Source organism: Pygocentrus nattereri, chromosome 6, assembly GCF_015220715.1.
Source record: "Pygocentrus nattereri isolate fPygNat1 chromosome 6, fPygNat1.pri, whole genome shotgun sequence".
NCBI lineage: Eukaryota > Metazoa > Chordata > Actinopteri > Characiformes > Serrasalmidae > Pygocentrus > Pygocentrus nattereri.
The window spans coordinates 23054631-23069527 of record NC_051216.1 but is presented as its reverse complement, the minus strand read 5'-3'; the positions used below and the strand labels follow the sequence as shown (position 1 = coordinate 23069527).

Here is a 14897-nt window from a genome sequence, read left to right as displayed (position 1 = left end):
TTGGAACTGAACACCCCTGCTGTAAATAACTGGATGTACAGAATGTCAGCTTCAATTAAGCTGTGTCAATGCATCATTAGTTCATGGACAAAAGACATAACAAAAGTCTGGAGTTGATTCTAGTGTTGTGCTGTTTGCACCTGCACTCTACTGCTGTTTTGTTCTGTTAATGTTATGATAAAAGCATTTCATATTTGCATGTTATGGAGTTTTAAGTCAGAATTCTCTATTCCTGAATCTTCAGTGCTTCTCCTTATGTTCCTGTTCTGCCTCATTGTGTTAATAAGGAGAGTAAATCAGGCTGGAATGAGCTTTTATAAGAGAAAGAGGAAGGGGCCTGTAGGCAGGACAGATTCTCATAAAAGAGCTTAACACTATGCAGGACATGCTCACATGTACCCTAATACACACAGGGAGAATGTTAACATGAAGCAGTATTAAGACCTTGAACAAAAAGAGAGGAATATGAATGTATTTGCAGTGTGCTGCAACTTCTCTAATGTCACTTACAAGGACTTTTTCTATCCCAAATATATTGGAGAGTTCTCAGCTGTGATGTCCCCCTGCATCTCCCGAAAAAGAGGAGGGTGGTCTTCGACTTTGCCCAGAAAGATAAAGCATGGCACTGTGAGATGATATATCAGCTGACTTGGAGGTTTTGCGTGTGTGTGTTTGTGTGTGTGTGTGTGTGAATCAGACAGCAGCAGTTGAGGAACTCCCTAAAAATGTCAGCACACATCTGTCAGCACTATCACTCCCACAAGGCGAGCCTCCTCTCCATTCCGTTACTCTCTCACTCTGTCTCTTTCTTTCTGTTTTTATTCATTATGTTTCTGCAATAGATGTATGAGCACAGTCGCATCACGACATGTTTCTCCTTCTGCTGTCTCTCTCTAACGACACAGAGTTCTCAGTTTATTAGCTCAACAATCATTGGTCATTTAATTCAGAACATCTGCGATGTAGGTGCACTTCAAAGGTTGACGGTGACTGTAGTCCATCTGTTCCTGCACAGTTTATTAGCCCCCCTCTACCTCATCTAGCAATGAAAAGAGACCACCATAGCATTGCTGCAGAACAGATATTATTTAAGTGGTTATCCACTTTCATCATAGCAGTGTCACGAGCAGTAATGGCATAGTAGTGTGGCTCTGCTATCAGGCATAGTGGTGTTATTGGGATTTTAAGCACATCAGTGACTGTGCTGGGTTGAGAACAGTCAGTGCTAACCAAAAATGTCCTATCAGAGGACAAGAGGATGATTAACATGAATGTTGGGTACGTGGGTAAAGATGAGCTATGGTCTTTGTACTGGGGATGTGTATTTCAGGTAATTTTATATTAGAGAATCTGATGTGCATCAACAGATGGCAACAGTCAGTAATGGTAAACCTACAAATTGCACCTATATGGTAGAACAAAAACAAGTTAAATATCTTGTTATCACATGAAGGTTTTTTTTTTTTAAGTTGAACTGACAAAGTATTGCTACAGTGCATACTCCTGCCCCATTTTTCAAAATATAAGCAGTCCTTATATTTTGGGTCTGAACAGATGTGTAACTGAAAAAAGTCATTACTGAAAAACACATCAGTATCATATTAGCATATTAGTGTCTTGGAGGCTGGGGAGTTCTCTCATATGATATTTGGCTTGTGTTATAAATGTCAAGGAAAGGTATTGGAAGCAAAACTCCATGATTTGTTTAACTTTAAGCAGATGAATCTGTGCTTAGGGAAGGTCTGTTTTGTGTTTCTCTCTTCAGGTGGTCGTGATAAGAGAGGAGGGCCGATTCTGACGTTTCCAGCAAGGAGTAACCATGACAGAATAAAGCAGGAAGATCTGAGGAGACTTGTCACATACCTGTCCACTGTACCCAGGTCAGCAGCAACACTCCACACCATTAACATCACCACATTCAATTACTTTCCATATTTACCAGTTACACCATACAACACCGACTGACAAAGCCTGGAAAGACTGTGGTTTAAAATGAATCAGCACCTGTGCAGCTAGTAGCTCACTGAGTGATAAAGGAACCATGAAATGAAACACCATATGGAGAAAATTTGTTTTGTTTCACATTCCCCTACTTTTCTTTGATCTGGGCATTTTTATAAGACTTAAATAAATTCAGATATTACAATATCAGCATAATTGTTATAGATATTCCTGTGGCATGACCATAATTACACACTCAGTTTCTTATACTAATTCATTTTGTCTCAGAAAAATGGTTTTGTATTTACTAAATTACCAGATCAAATCATATCATAGTATTAGTGTTTTTTTCACATTGTTCTTTTGTAATATGGAGTAGAATAGCTTGTATAGAGGGGGAGACTCTGTGATAGATGTATGAGCACAGTCAAAACACAACATTTACACGACTGTAGTATGCACCCACAGAGTGCCTGAATTTAGATGTACTAAGACTGCAGCTTATCACACAAACTGCACATAGCCTTCCTGCTAACTGCTCACTTGTATGTTGCAAGGTTTAAAAGAGGCAGTAAAATAATGAATCTGTCAACAAGCCTGAGATCCATCCATCCACCCATCCATCCATTTTCTAAGCCGCTTCTCCGTCAGGGTCGCTGGAGCCTATCCCAGCAGTCTTTGGGCGGAAGGCAGGATACACCCTAGACAGGTCGCCTGTCCATCACAAGGCAGACAGACAGACACAGACAGTCACTCACACCCAGGGGCAATAAGCATGTCCAATTGGCCTGACTGCATATCTTTGGACTGTGGGAGAAAACCGGAGAACCCGGAGGAAACACAGACACGGGGAGAACATGCAAACTCCACACAGAGAGGACCCTGATCACCCAGCCGGGGAATCAAACCCAGGCCCTCCTCGCTGTGAGGCGACAGCGCTACCCACCACGCCACCATGCCACCCCCAATCCTGAGATTAAAAAAAAAAAAAGATCAGTGACAAAGAGATAGCAAGGTTAATAAATGAAGTTCTTTCCCACCAAATATTCTGCAAGGGTTATTTTACTCCGGGTAAGAAAACAGAGTTTGTGAAACATGGATAACATGGATTGTGCTCACATATTGTGACCATATCATGGCATATTTTGTGCTGTCTTCTCACATTGCTATGTCTGATCCTGAGAGTGTGAATGATTCTCACAAGGTTTGTGGGATCTCAAATGCAGATGATGAGGAAATTAAGTTTTTCATGTACATGGCCCATAATTTGTGCATGTAGGCTCATGCAGAAGTGAATATATAATTCACTGGCAGAATGTGTATGATTTGTGCCTGAAACTAATGCAGAAAGCTTAATACATCAGGCCCTCTGTGTGTCTGAATATTTCTATGTTGGTCTGTTTGACCTGCTGTTGCTGTGCCGCCAATGTGGCTGAGGAGCTTGTCCTTGATACTGTAGTTACGGAAACTGGTGCTTTTTTCCACAATGTCCTTGCCTCTCCCTATTTTTACCTGCATCACTATTCATTTCTTATGATAGCTCATGGGTATTTCCCCCATACAGCCTAGTAAAAGCTGTGTAAGATGGGGTCCAGAATAACTATGTGTATGCATGTGTGTGTGTGTAATCATGTGTGTAGTTGTTATACCATATGTTAGTTCTGCCAACTGTTAATAAGAGTAAGAGAATGGCCTTGTTTCTGGTAACTGATCTGGGAAAGCACATGCTTTTTCAGTGGAATCCCTTTACAGGACACCCCACAGCCTACAGTGACCCCCTTCTCCCTACAGCACCATTACTGCATTCCCCACAGACCCGCTTCACCAGTTATTTACAACCAGCACTGCTAGACAGCTGGTGTCCTTCCACACAACTGCCTACACGCCTGCTTTAGCCCATCTACATATCAGATCACATGTCTCGCTGATGTAGTATGGACTGTTGCCGTGTGGCATGCAATGGTTAAAGATTACGATCAAGGTCAGCATGTAGTATGTTTACATTAGGCATGACTAAGAGGAATGCTGGCCTATTTTGTGAGGGAAAACAGTGTAGGAATTTTACAGCAGCAAAAACATTCCTGTTTTAGTTGGCTTTAAATGCACTGTGTGTCAGCGTGATTTTGTCTCTATGTCTGTATGTGTATGTGTGTCTACTTAGGTTTGTTACTCTGCAAAACTACTGGGCTCAACATCTCACCTCTGAGCTGTTGACTCTGGTTGTACATCATGGTAGCAATGTTATTAACTGCGATTATGCATGTGTTTGTGTGCATGTGTGTTTGTCAGTGGCAGTGTGTGTGTGTTTTTGTATATTTTTAGGACAAATTGTCTTGACTTTGTAGAAACTGGGGAAAATATGGCTAATTTGCACTGTCAGAATCAACAAAACAACAAAGAAAACACTTTGTTTACAAATGCACTAAATGTTTAATTTTTTGTGACCACTCACAGTTAGATTTTATTACTGGAGGGAGAGGACTAGCTAAGACTTTACTTGAACCCTTATACACATGAATTGCCATAAAGATTTCATGACAGATGCCATATGCTAGTCATGAATTATCATGACATTATGTTCAGTAATATGACAGTGTCCTGTTACTATTATCAGTAATTGTCATAATTTATGTCATATTGTTAGATGTCATCACAGCTAACTAGTGTGCATGGTACAGTTTTGCATGTGACATAAGCTGTCATGACATCAAACACGGACGTCTGTCATGACAATGACCGGTAATGGGAACATTACATTGTTATCAAAACCCACACCACCACTGTGTCAGTGTCACTACAGTGCTTAGAATGGTCACCCAAGTAATACCTGATCTTTAACGGTACTGTGGGGGTCCTGACTTCTGGAGAACGGGGTAATAGGGGGTTAACAACATATATAAAGAAACATATGGACTACAGTCTGTAATTGTGTGTGCTCCTATATGATACAGTGCTGAAAAAATGGACAGTGAACTAGATACAAGGTAGATGTACTTCATGAAGTGTCTGGTGTGTGTGTGTGTGTGTGTGTGTGTGTGTGTGTGTGTGTGTGTGTGTGTGTGTGTGTGTGTCAGTGCTGGTGTGACTATTATGTGTAGTGTTGTGATCACTGAGTCATTGATTAGCGCTGGCACTGGGCCTATGTACTTAACTTCAAAGATTGCAAGCTGAACCCTAAACACAGATGAACTTATTGAGAGTTTAAAAAGGAGAGAAAGTATAAGAGACTGAGAGAAAGACAGAGAGGAAGTTTGAAAGGGAGAGAGGGAGAGAAAAAGAGAGAGAACAAGGGAGAGCAAAAACAGAGAGAGATTTAGTGAGAGTAAGAAAAGATGAGAGAAATGTAAGAGATGAAGAGAGCAAACAGGAGCGAAAATGTAAGAGTGAGAGATCAAAAGAAGGAGAAGGACTAAGATAGGGACAGGGAGTAAGAGAGAGAGAGATGACCCTGTGACCCTTTACCACAGTCAGTCTGATGGAGGAGTGTGTAGGTTTGCTAGTGTGTGGTTGTGAGCACAGCCTTGAGTTTGAGGTCTTCTGTCAGCTCTTCCCAAATGACCCAAAGCCAAACACACAGGCATGACAATATTGCAAACCCATTGTAAGGGGATCTAGAATAATAGATGTGTGTTCCTTTTAGCCACTTTCTTGAGAGCCTGAGATACTGAGCTTCTTATGCAGTGTTTGTTATCTGGAAGCAAATGTGTTTTTGGTCTCAGGTAGTGTGTCTGCATCTGTGATCTGCATCTTTATATATATATTTATATATTAATTATTTATATATTAAAATTTTACCTTGTAGAAGCACTTTATAGTTCTACAATTACAGACTGTAGTCCATCTGTTTCTCTGTATACTTTCCTACCCCACCTTTAGCCCATTTATCAGTGATCAAGAGGCTCACAGGACCAGTACTGACCAGGGATTATTTGGGTGGTGGATCATTCTCAGCACTGTAGTGACACTGACTTGGTGGTGGTGGGTTTGTTATGCTGGTACAAATGGATCAGACACAGCAGTGCTGCTGGAGTTTTCATAACAGTGAAATGTTCCCATTACCGGTCATTGTCATGACAGATGTTGCAGTATTTTATGTCATGACAGCTTATGTCACATGCAAAATTTTGTTCTAAACTCTAGTTAGCTGTCATGTTAGTGTGTGTTGCGCTGGTATGAGTGGATCAGAGCAGTGCTGCTGGAGTTTGTAAATACCTCAGTGTCACTTCTGGACTGAGAACAGTCTACAAACCACAAAAATCCAGCCAACAGCATCCACTGACCACTGATGAAGGACTAGAGGATGACTCACAGAAACTGTGCAGCAATAGATGAGCAGCTGTCTCAACCTCTACATCTACAAGGTAGACCAACAAAGTAGGAGTGTCCTATAGAGTGGCCAGCGAGTGTTTAAAAACTCCAGCAAAACTGCTGTATCTGATTTACTCATACCAGCACAACACACACGGACATGTCATGACCACGTCGGTGTCACTGCAGTGCTGAGAATGATCTGTGGTGGTCCTGTGGGGTCTTGACTAGTGATGAATGGGAAGCATGACAGAGAGTAATTTCATATTTTGAAGTCTATTTATATGGTAAATGGAGCTGACAAAATGGGTTATAGATGTAGGTACAGGGTAGACGTATCTAATAAAGTGCTCAGTGAGTGTATTTAATATAAATAGAATTAGCACGGACATATCAGAGAATCCACTCAGACGCATACGCCCGTGCACATATACAGTAACCCTGTCGATTTCTAGTAGACCGAATAGGTTGCATCATCAGTGTCAGATCACTGTGTAACAGTGCCTGGTGGTGGTTTGGTGTGTGTGTAGGGAAAAATCAATGGTATTGAGCCTGTCTCACTGCAGGCTATGATTCTGAGCTCTCTGTTCCCCACAAGGGCGTGATCTGAACTTTTGGATGCCTAACTGTTGTGAAAACCTTTTTTAATGTTTTGAATGTAAGTTTTCATCAAGTTCATTTTATTTCTTTTTGGAATGTTTCCTGTTGGTTCCCTCTAACAGAATAATACTGCATTATTCACTCCAAGTAATATCGCTGTGAACATGTCACACATTCAGAGTACCACGATGCCAACATATATTTTCTCTCACATTGTTAACTGGGTTGGGGGTGTTACATACTGTGTTACACTCATGTGATCTGATTCATTTTCATTACTTTTGGGTTATTTTTCTTTAAAAAGTCATTTAATTAAATAAAAAGAAGTTAAACAAATTTCAACAAGATGTTTTTAAACAAGAACATCAAAACTGCTTTGTTTAATGAAACATGAAAACATGATATGGTTGGCAGACATATCTAATGCAACATGTTTGCGTTCCTCTCCTTATAAAAAAGGCTCAGAGGCCAATTGGGTGGGTCACATTATATCCCCTCATTCAGGAACTGAAACTTTGAAGATTTTCACTTATAGCCTAGTTTGAGTTGTTTTTGGAAGTGTACAGCAAATATGATGAGAAGCAATTTTTGGACATTTATTGCTAAAGACACAGCCAACCAATTATGGATCAGTTGCTGCTATGCCAACCACAGATACAGCAGAGATGTTGCTTGTGAAAGGGCAAACAAAATAATGTTGCATTTTTGCTGCCTGAAAAATCATGTTTGGTGTGCAAGAGTGGTCTTAATGTAATCCTCACAGTAATCACTGTATTTTAATAACATACCTGTAATCTTACTGCTGTCTTTTTTCTGTAATTGTAATGGAATACTGTTACAGCTTTTGGATCCTGATTGCGTAACTCTGTTACATGTATTCTGTTACTACACAAGTCTTCACTCCAAGGTGAGGTAGTATGTAGGCTTGTTTTGTCTTGGTCATAGTTGGAAGCTATAGCGATTGTTATATGAGCTGTAACTATACCCAACGATAACACGAAAACAGACGCAAACACACACACACACACACACACACACACACACACACACACACACATACACACACACACACACACACACACACCTACCTTTTTATGTACCTCTAAACGCATGAGGACAGGTAATTGCACAGGCTGCTTCCTCACGTTTAGACCTGTGCTGTCAGGCCTTGCTACTGTTGTTTGTGGACCAGTGACCCATATACAATAGGGAATGTCAGGAAATGAAAGCAGCTAATTTTTTGCTCTTATTTTGCATGTGATCGCACAGGCTTTGTGTGGTCTCATTATAGTTTTGGATGTCTTGCATTGTGCAGCAGCACAAAGACCTCTGCTTTGTATTAATTGAAGGTGTAGTGAAGCACACACTTCAGGAGGGCAGGAGAGGAGCAAAGCAATTATTTGATATTTTTATCTTCCAATGGCTGTGTGCTACTGCTGAAGAAAAGACTAAAAATAGAAGCATTGCTGGATTGGAGCCTCTGGACCTGTGTGTAACAGACGTTTCTGTCTCTAGGTGTTAGGGGAATCACTGAATCTAATTTGACTGAAAATCATTAAGCAGTGGTCTCTTCAGATCAAGGTTCTCTTGGTGTACTACAAGATATCAGTGATGTTTTATGACATCTCTTTCTCACTCTGTCTCTCTGTCTCTCTGTTTTGCTTTCTCTCCAGCGAGGATGTGTGTAAGCGGGGTTTCACAGTGATCATTGATATGCGTGGCTCTAAGTGGGACCTAATCAAGCCATTATTGAAGACCTTGCAGGAAGCGTTTCCAGCTGAGATCTGTGTCGCCCTCATCATCAAACCTGACAACTTCTGGCAAAAACAGAAGACCAACTTTGGCAGCGCCAAGTTCACTTTTGAGGTACTGTTAAAAGCCTGTGGCAACTGTCATATAGTTGTAATGGGCGGCTGCCAGTGTTGCTGAAGGCTCACTTTGTTTAGAAGTTGTAATTAATTAATAGGCATGGTTAGCCAGAGGCATTTTTAATTGAAGTAAATGCCAGACATTCATTTTTCCAGATTTAATTGCATATGTAAATAATTTATTGAAAGCCTCAAAAGACAGTTCCCCAGTTGTTGATTTTTATTGATTATGTTGTTTTCTGATCATATAAGAGTTAGAGAAGGAAACTTTATCTAGGAACATTACAGAACTCTCAGTGTAAATTATATGGCATCGCTCCTACTTCATTCTTTTATGTTATTACTTGATTAAATTCCAGATATATTACTCTAAGGAGAAACAGAATCTCCCTCTCCTCTCTGGAGTAATTTGCTCTTTCTTTCTCTTTACTGCCTGCAGACTAGTATGGTGTCAGTGGAGGGTCTGACCAAGCTGGTAGACCCATCACAGTTAACAGACGACTTTGAAGGCTCACTAGAGTACAACCACGAGGAGTGGATGGAGCTGCGCGTGGCACTGGAAGAGTTTCTAGGCAATGCTGTGCACCTCCTCTCACGGTTGGAGGACCTGCAGGAGCTTCTAGCTAAGAAAGAGTTCCCTGTGGATGTGGAGGGCTCGCGGCGGCTCATAGAAGAGCACACTCAACTGAAGAAGAAGGTGATGAAGGCTCCAGTGGAGGAGCTGGACCGAGAGGGTCAGAGGCTGCTGCAGTGTATTCGCTCCAGCGATGGTTTCTCTGGTAGGAACTGTATCTCAGGCAGTGCAGACTTCCAGAGTGTGGTGCCTAAGATCGCCAGCCTGCTGGACAAGCTGCACAGCACCAGACAACATCTGCACCAGATGTGGCATGTGAGGAAGCTGAAGCTGGACCAGTGCTTCCAGCTCCGCCTCTTCGAGCAGGATGCAGAGAAGGTGAGGGGGCTTTTTTTGCCATTTATCATCTGAGCCTTCAAGTTTAAGAGAACCTTATAACACAACATGGATCGGTCAATGAGCTGTGTTTCTTAGATCTGTTATAATAATCCGTCAGCGATGAGATTAGTATTGTGCATTCGTTTTTTGCCTTAGGGACAAAGCACTCGATCCCCTCAGTTAACACAGTTAACCCTTTAAACTGCAGACTGTTTATAGTGAACAGAAGTCACAGGGTAATTTGAAATAATTAATAATTGCTGGCTTGATGCTCATTGAAACAAATGGAGAAATTCTGTTGAAGGTGCAGATTCTAAACTTTCAGTCAAAACCACATTTGTATTCTTACGTGGAAGAAGAAATTTAATAACTCACTGTTAAGTTAAATATGCATTTATCAATATAATCAAAATATGCGTTTATCAGCATTAGTAAACTTATTATTAGTAGTAAACTTTGTATCTCAATTTTTGTCATTTTTCAGTTTTTGACATAATTTGAAAATACCTGTTGCCTTTTACCTTGTATGTAAATTAAATGATGGATGGACCAAACAAACAGCCTAAAATTACTTGGATAAAAAGTCTGGTTCCATTTACTTACATTAAAAGTAAAGTACTTTTTTCCTTCTCCTGTAAAGTCACCATTTTGGAGATAAGTGGTTTTATTCTGACAACAATGATTTATTGCTTTAGAATGTACAGTATTATCTAATTGCTGAGCTTATAGACCTGGACAAAACATGAATTCTGATTGGTTGTCCCACATTCATCAGCTGCACTGATTGGGCTGCAAGTAGAACCTTACAACTTGGGATGCCATTTTTCAAAAGGAACCTTTCATGTTTTTAAAAATTTAGACTCCATGAATCACCACAGCAATAATATACAGCTAAATGATAAACCAACTGCATGTAGCTAATTTGACAAAAATGCCAAATAAAACTGTTTTATTTCTAAGCTGGCAAAGATATTCCAAGAGACTTACCTCATAGTGCTTACATGTACCACATGCAGTCTTAATTCCCTCTTGTTCCACTTGTATGGGTACGATGGGCTTTCAAGTTGAGATGTGGCTCAGTCATTTTGTTGTGTGTTATTGTAATAATGTTGGGTAAACAGAAAACATGGTTGTGCTATGTGTAAGAGCCATAAGACATTACAATACAATGTCAGTGAGATCGATAGGTCCTTGAACAGAATATCCTAGGTTAACACAGCCTTGTACACAGCACATTCTCAGGGGTTTCCTCTGGTTAGAATACACAGCTCTTCTTGTATGGATGCACTCCAGCGTTAAAACACGTCCCCTGGGTGCACATGTTTACTCAAGGCGCACATCTTACTGTCCTTGCACTGGATACAAAGCACAGCTTGCATGCTGGGCTGGGATACTGAAATTTAGTTTGTTGTCTGCGTGGAGGTGTTCTGCTCTAAAACAGCTATTCATGAAACCAGTGTTCCAGATGATAACAGAGGTGGCACAGAATAGGCCTCCATTCAGTAATTCAGTCTATATACTCTGTATTTGGCTTGTACAGAATGTAAATGAACTGAAACTGTTGGAGACTGTGCTGCTTTTGGAACAGTAGATCAGCATTGGTTATATCTGAAACCTGCCATTGTTATATAGAAGATGAGAGAGAACACTAGGCTACAAAAGAAGCCCTGTTTTAATAAAAAATGATTCCCATTGTCTCGATTTAGTTCATTTAGCTCTCGCTTTATTTGCATGTCGCAGACTAATTAAGCTAAGTTTACAGGAGGGAATAAATTTGGATGAACTGCAGTTGCCTCACTGTTCAAGGTTAGATTTATGTAGAGAAGCTTGATATATTCAGTTTTTTGCAGATTTAACATTGAAGTATAGCACAGGCAGGCAGTGTGTTCCTGCTTATGGCCTCATAGTGAATCAGCCGTCTACACAGTCATGGACTTTAGGAGGTGATTCAATCTTGCTGACAAATAATGCTGATCCAAAAACTTGTCTAGCCTAGAAGCTCATACCACAGAATAGCCAGTGGCTAGCCTTGCAAAGTTTTCTTTTAGTCTGTCTGGTTTTCTTAATTTTCTGATACCTTTTGTCCTTCTCCTTGCTGTATCTGTCAGTAACTGCCCTGTCTATGTTTCTCTCTCTCTCTCTCTCTCTCTCTCTCTCTCTCTCTCTCTCTCTCTCTCTCTCTCTCTCTCAGTCCAGTGCTTTAGCAGTGCACCTGCTCTCAGAATTCCGTGCACTGTTCATTCCACACTATTTCTTGGTGCATTGACAGTTTAAAAAGAGGATTCTTTTGCATTCTGCGCTGCTGAAATGAAGGTCTTTCAGTGTAATCCTAGTGAAGGCTGCTCATATCTCCACAGCTCCAGATCAAAGACCATAATAAAGGCGAGCAGAGTGGGTCCAGACTTCCATGTGTGTTTCTCTTTAAGAGTGTGGGCTCTTGGGTGACCTCACTTTGGCTCTCTCTTTCTCTCTGATTACTGGGTGTTTGATCTGCACCACGTTGGGTTGGAGATAATTCTCTTGACATAAGGTAGATGCCCTAAGGCTTGGTCAGAAGAGCTGTTTTGAAGCCTTTGCTCTATAGCAAAAGATTTTCAATAAAGATGTGATAGTGGAGAAATAGTCTAGCAGGCAAGCCCAGATGCCTTGGGGGAAGAGGGTTTTGTTCTGATGATTGCATTTCTTTAGAGGACCCTGTGTGATTTTTAATCATGGACTCTATCAAGAGTCGCTTTTAAGATACGCACCTTTTGTTTATCCTGAGCAAAATAGAGCTTAAAGTAATTTGCCTGTCATTGTGCCAGGCTTTGCTGTGTGGCAGGGCCAAGTGCAAACAGTCTTTGGTCTAATTAATGCTCTAATTAATCCATCCTTTCAGTCTCAGCTTAGACCTATTAGATTGAACTGCGGATGTAATTTACTTAATACAAAGGCAGAGAAGGTAACAAATATATTATTTATCATGCCTTGCCCTATGTGTGACAGTTACCGTTAGCTTTCACCTTTAATTTGACATGTATTTTTTGGCAGTCACTCTACTGAAGGACAGAGCAGTATTTGTGCAGTGAAAAGATTGAAGAAAGCAGGTAGATTAGTCTGTTTTAATTTTTTTTTGCTTTTGGTTTTTTTTTCCACTTTACCATTGCTTGGCTTTAGTTCATTGAAAGGGCCCATATTCTCACAAAACAGTGTTTTTCTCGTTTTTTGTATGAGTTTGATAAAGTATGTAAATGTTGTTTCAAAATGTAGCATGAACTGTAGTACAATTAATACATATGGAAACTACGCTATGGAAACAGCCTGTTTGGATTTGTTTGTACGTATATATATAAAATGTCCATTTAGCTTAGATCAGTTTAGCACTGCCATTCATGTTGAATTGTATTTGTTGTATTAAGGGAGTGCTTCAGCCTGGTCTGCTTTTGAAAAAGGCATAATACAGGGCAGCCAATGAGAACAGAGGTAATTTACATATCAATCTTAAAGGCACAGTATAAACAATACCCTATTTAGTTACCTTACCCCTTGGAAATGAATTACATGGGGTAGTGGTTGAAATGTTACCTTATGAAATGGAACAACACTCAAATAAAAAAAGGACATTACTTCATTAATAGGCTACAAGTGGTGCTCTGTAGGCGACCCTGCCAATCTGCAGTGACAGCAGAGAAGGGGAACCTCGCTGCTGGTCTTCAGTTACATCTTCAGCTTCTTGTTTGAATTTTCCTGTTCCACCTTAAATGGTGGCCTCAGGCATCAGAACTGCTGGAACATTTGAGGTGGAATGGGAAATTTAGCTATCTAGTTACAGAGACATCAGTATACTACTAGTGATATTTAATGCTTGTTATGAAGAAAAGGACCATAATACATGAACTGCTATTAAACTAAGACAATTCAATGGTTATTGTACATTTTTCGTGGATAAAATACTCTCATTTGTGTGTTTCTTGAGTTTCTTGATCAGGCATTTGCTGGTTTTTCTTTTTTTCTCATAACACTGTTTGAGCTCTGAAAAACCTGTTTGGAAGGCCATGTAGCTCTGACACTTTGGCCTACCTAATAATAATAATAATAATAATAATAATAATAATTATTATTATTATTATTATTATTATTATTATTATTATTATTATTATTATCATCACCATCATCATCATCATCATCATCATCATCATCACCACTATTATTATTATTATTATTGTTATTATTATGATTATGATTATTATTATTATTATTATTATTATTATTATTTTCATCACCATCTTCAAGGAAATTTCAATTAAATATGACATAAAAACTCAAATTGCCTGACAAGGTAAAACCTTTCAAAGGCACTGTAGCTGATATCCATGCAGTTACATGTTAGTACTTAATAAACTGCAACCTTGGAAATCTACTGTTCCCATGGCAATGAACCATGCAACCTTTTCAGTATAAGCAAATAGCTCTAAACCTTATTGGCCTTTCTGCTGGGAGGTTTCTTGAACTTTTAATTATAATGTTAATGACACGATCTTATTATCCATTCTCTCTCTTTTTTACACGGCATGGCTTTTCATTAATTGTGTACTACTGTGTCATCATATGTTAATAAAATGAGGAGGTTAAATTTTTTTTTAGTTATGTTGACCTCATATTCTCTAACGCGGCATTCCCCTCTTTGTATGCATGTCTGTAAAGCTTGAAATTGGGAGACCAGTTGTTCGCGCAGCAGAAAGGAGAGTCAGCCTATGCTCATTTCTCTCTTTTCTGTAGATGTTCGATTGGATCAGCCACAACAAGGAGCTGTTTCTGCAGAGCCACACTGAGATTGGAGTGAGCTACCAGCATGCTGTTGACCTGCAGACCCAGCACAACCACTTTGCCATGAACTCCATGGTATGCAGTTCATAGACAGAAGTGAATCTATATCACAGGGCACAAATCAGCATGATGGCTAAAAGAAAAATTGATTATAAAACCTAATAAATCTGAGTAAAGAATAAAGAGTGGAAGTCAAGGGTCTTTGTTTAAAATCAAAGGTGTATTTAAGTCATTTAGGTAGCAGTAAATACAATAAATATAAATATGAGAATGGGCAGAAAAGCAAAACTAGGGAGAGATGGATAGAGGGAGGCTTGAATAGATGTATAAACAGATGGCAGCACTAGTCTGGGTAGGTGTGTGTGTGTGTGTGTCTGTGTGTGTGTGTGTGTGTGTGTTGTCTCCACATAAGTGTGACCTTT

The 14897-nt window shown here is 39.9% G+C and overlaps 1 protein-coding gene across 2 annotated transcripts in view; it reads left to right on the top strand.

Moving 5' to 3' along the window:
- Positions 1-14897, top strand: part of kalrna (kalirin RhoGEF kinase a) — a 210285-nt gene that overhangs the window by 87898 nt on the left and 107490 nt on the right. For both annotated transcript variants that reach the window (XM_017692407.2, XM_017692406.2), the window contains exons 3-6: positions 1766-1880; positions 8523-8715; positions 9157-9669; positions 14428-14550. In XM_017692407.2, the coding sequence (XP_017547896.1) occupies positions 1766-1880; positions 8523-8715; positions 9157-9669; positions 14428-14550 (944 nt within the window). The remainder of the gene's footprint in view (positions 1-1765; positions 1881-8522; positions 8716-9156; positions 9670-14427; positions 14551-14897) is intronic.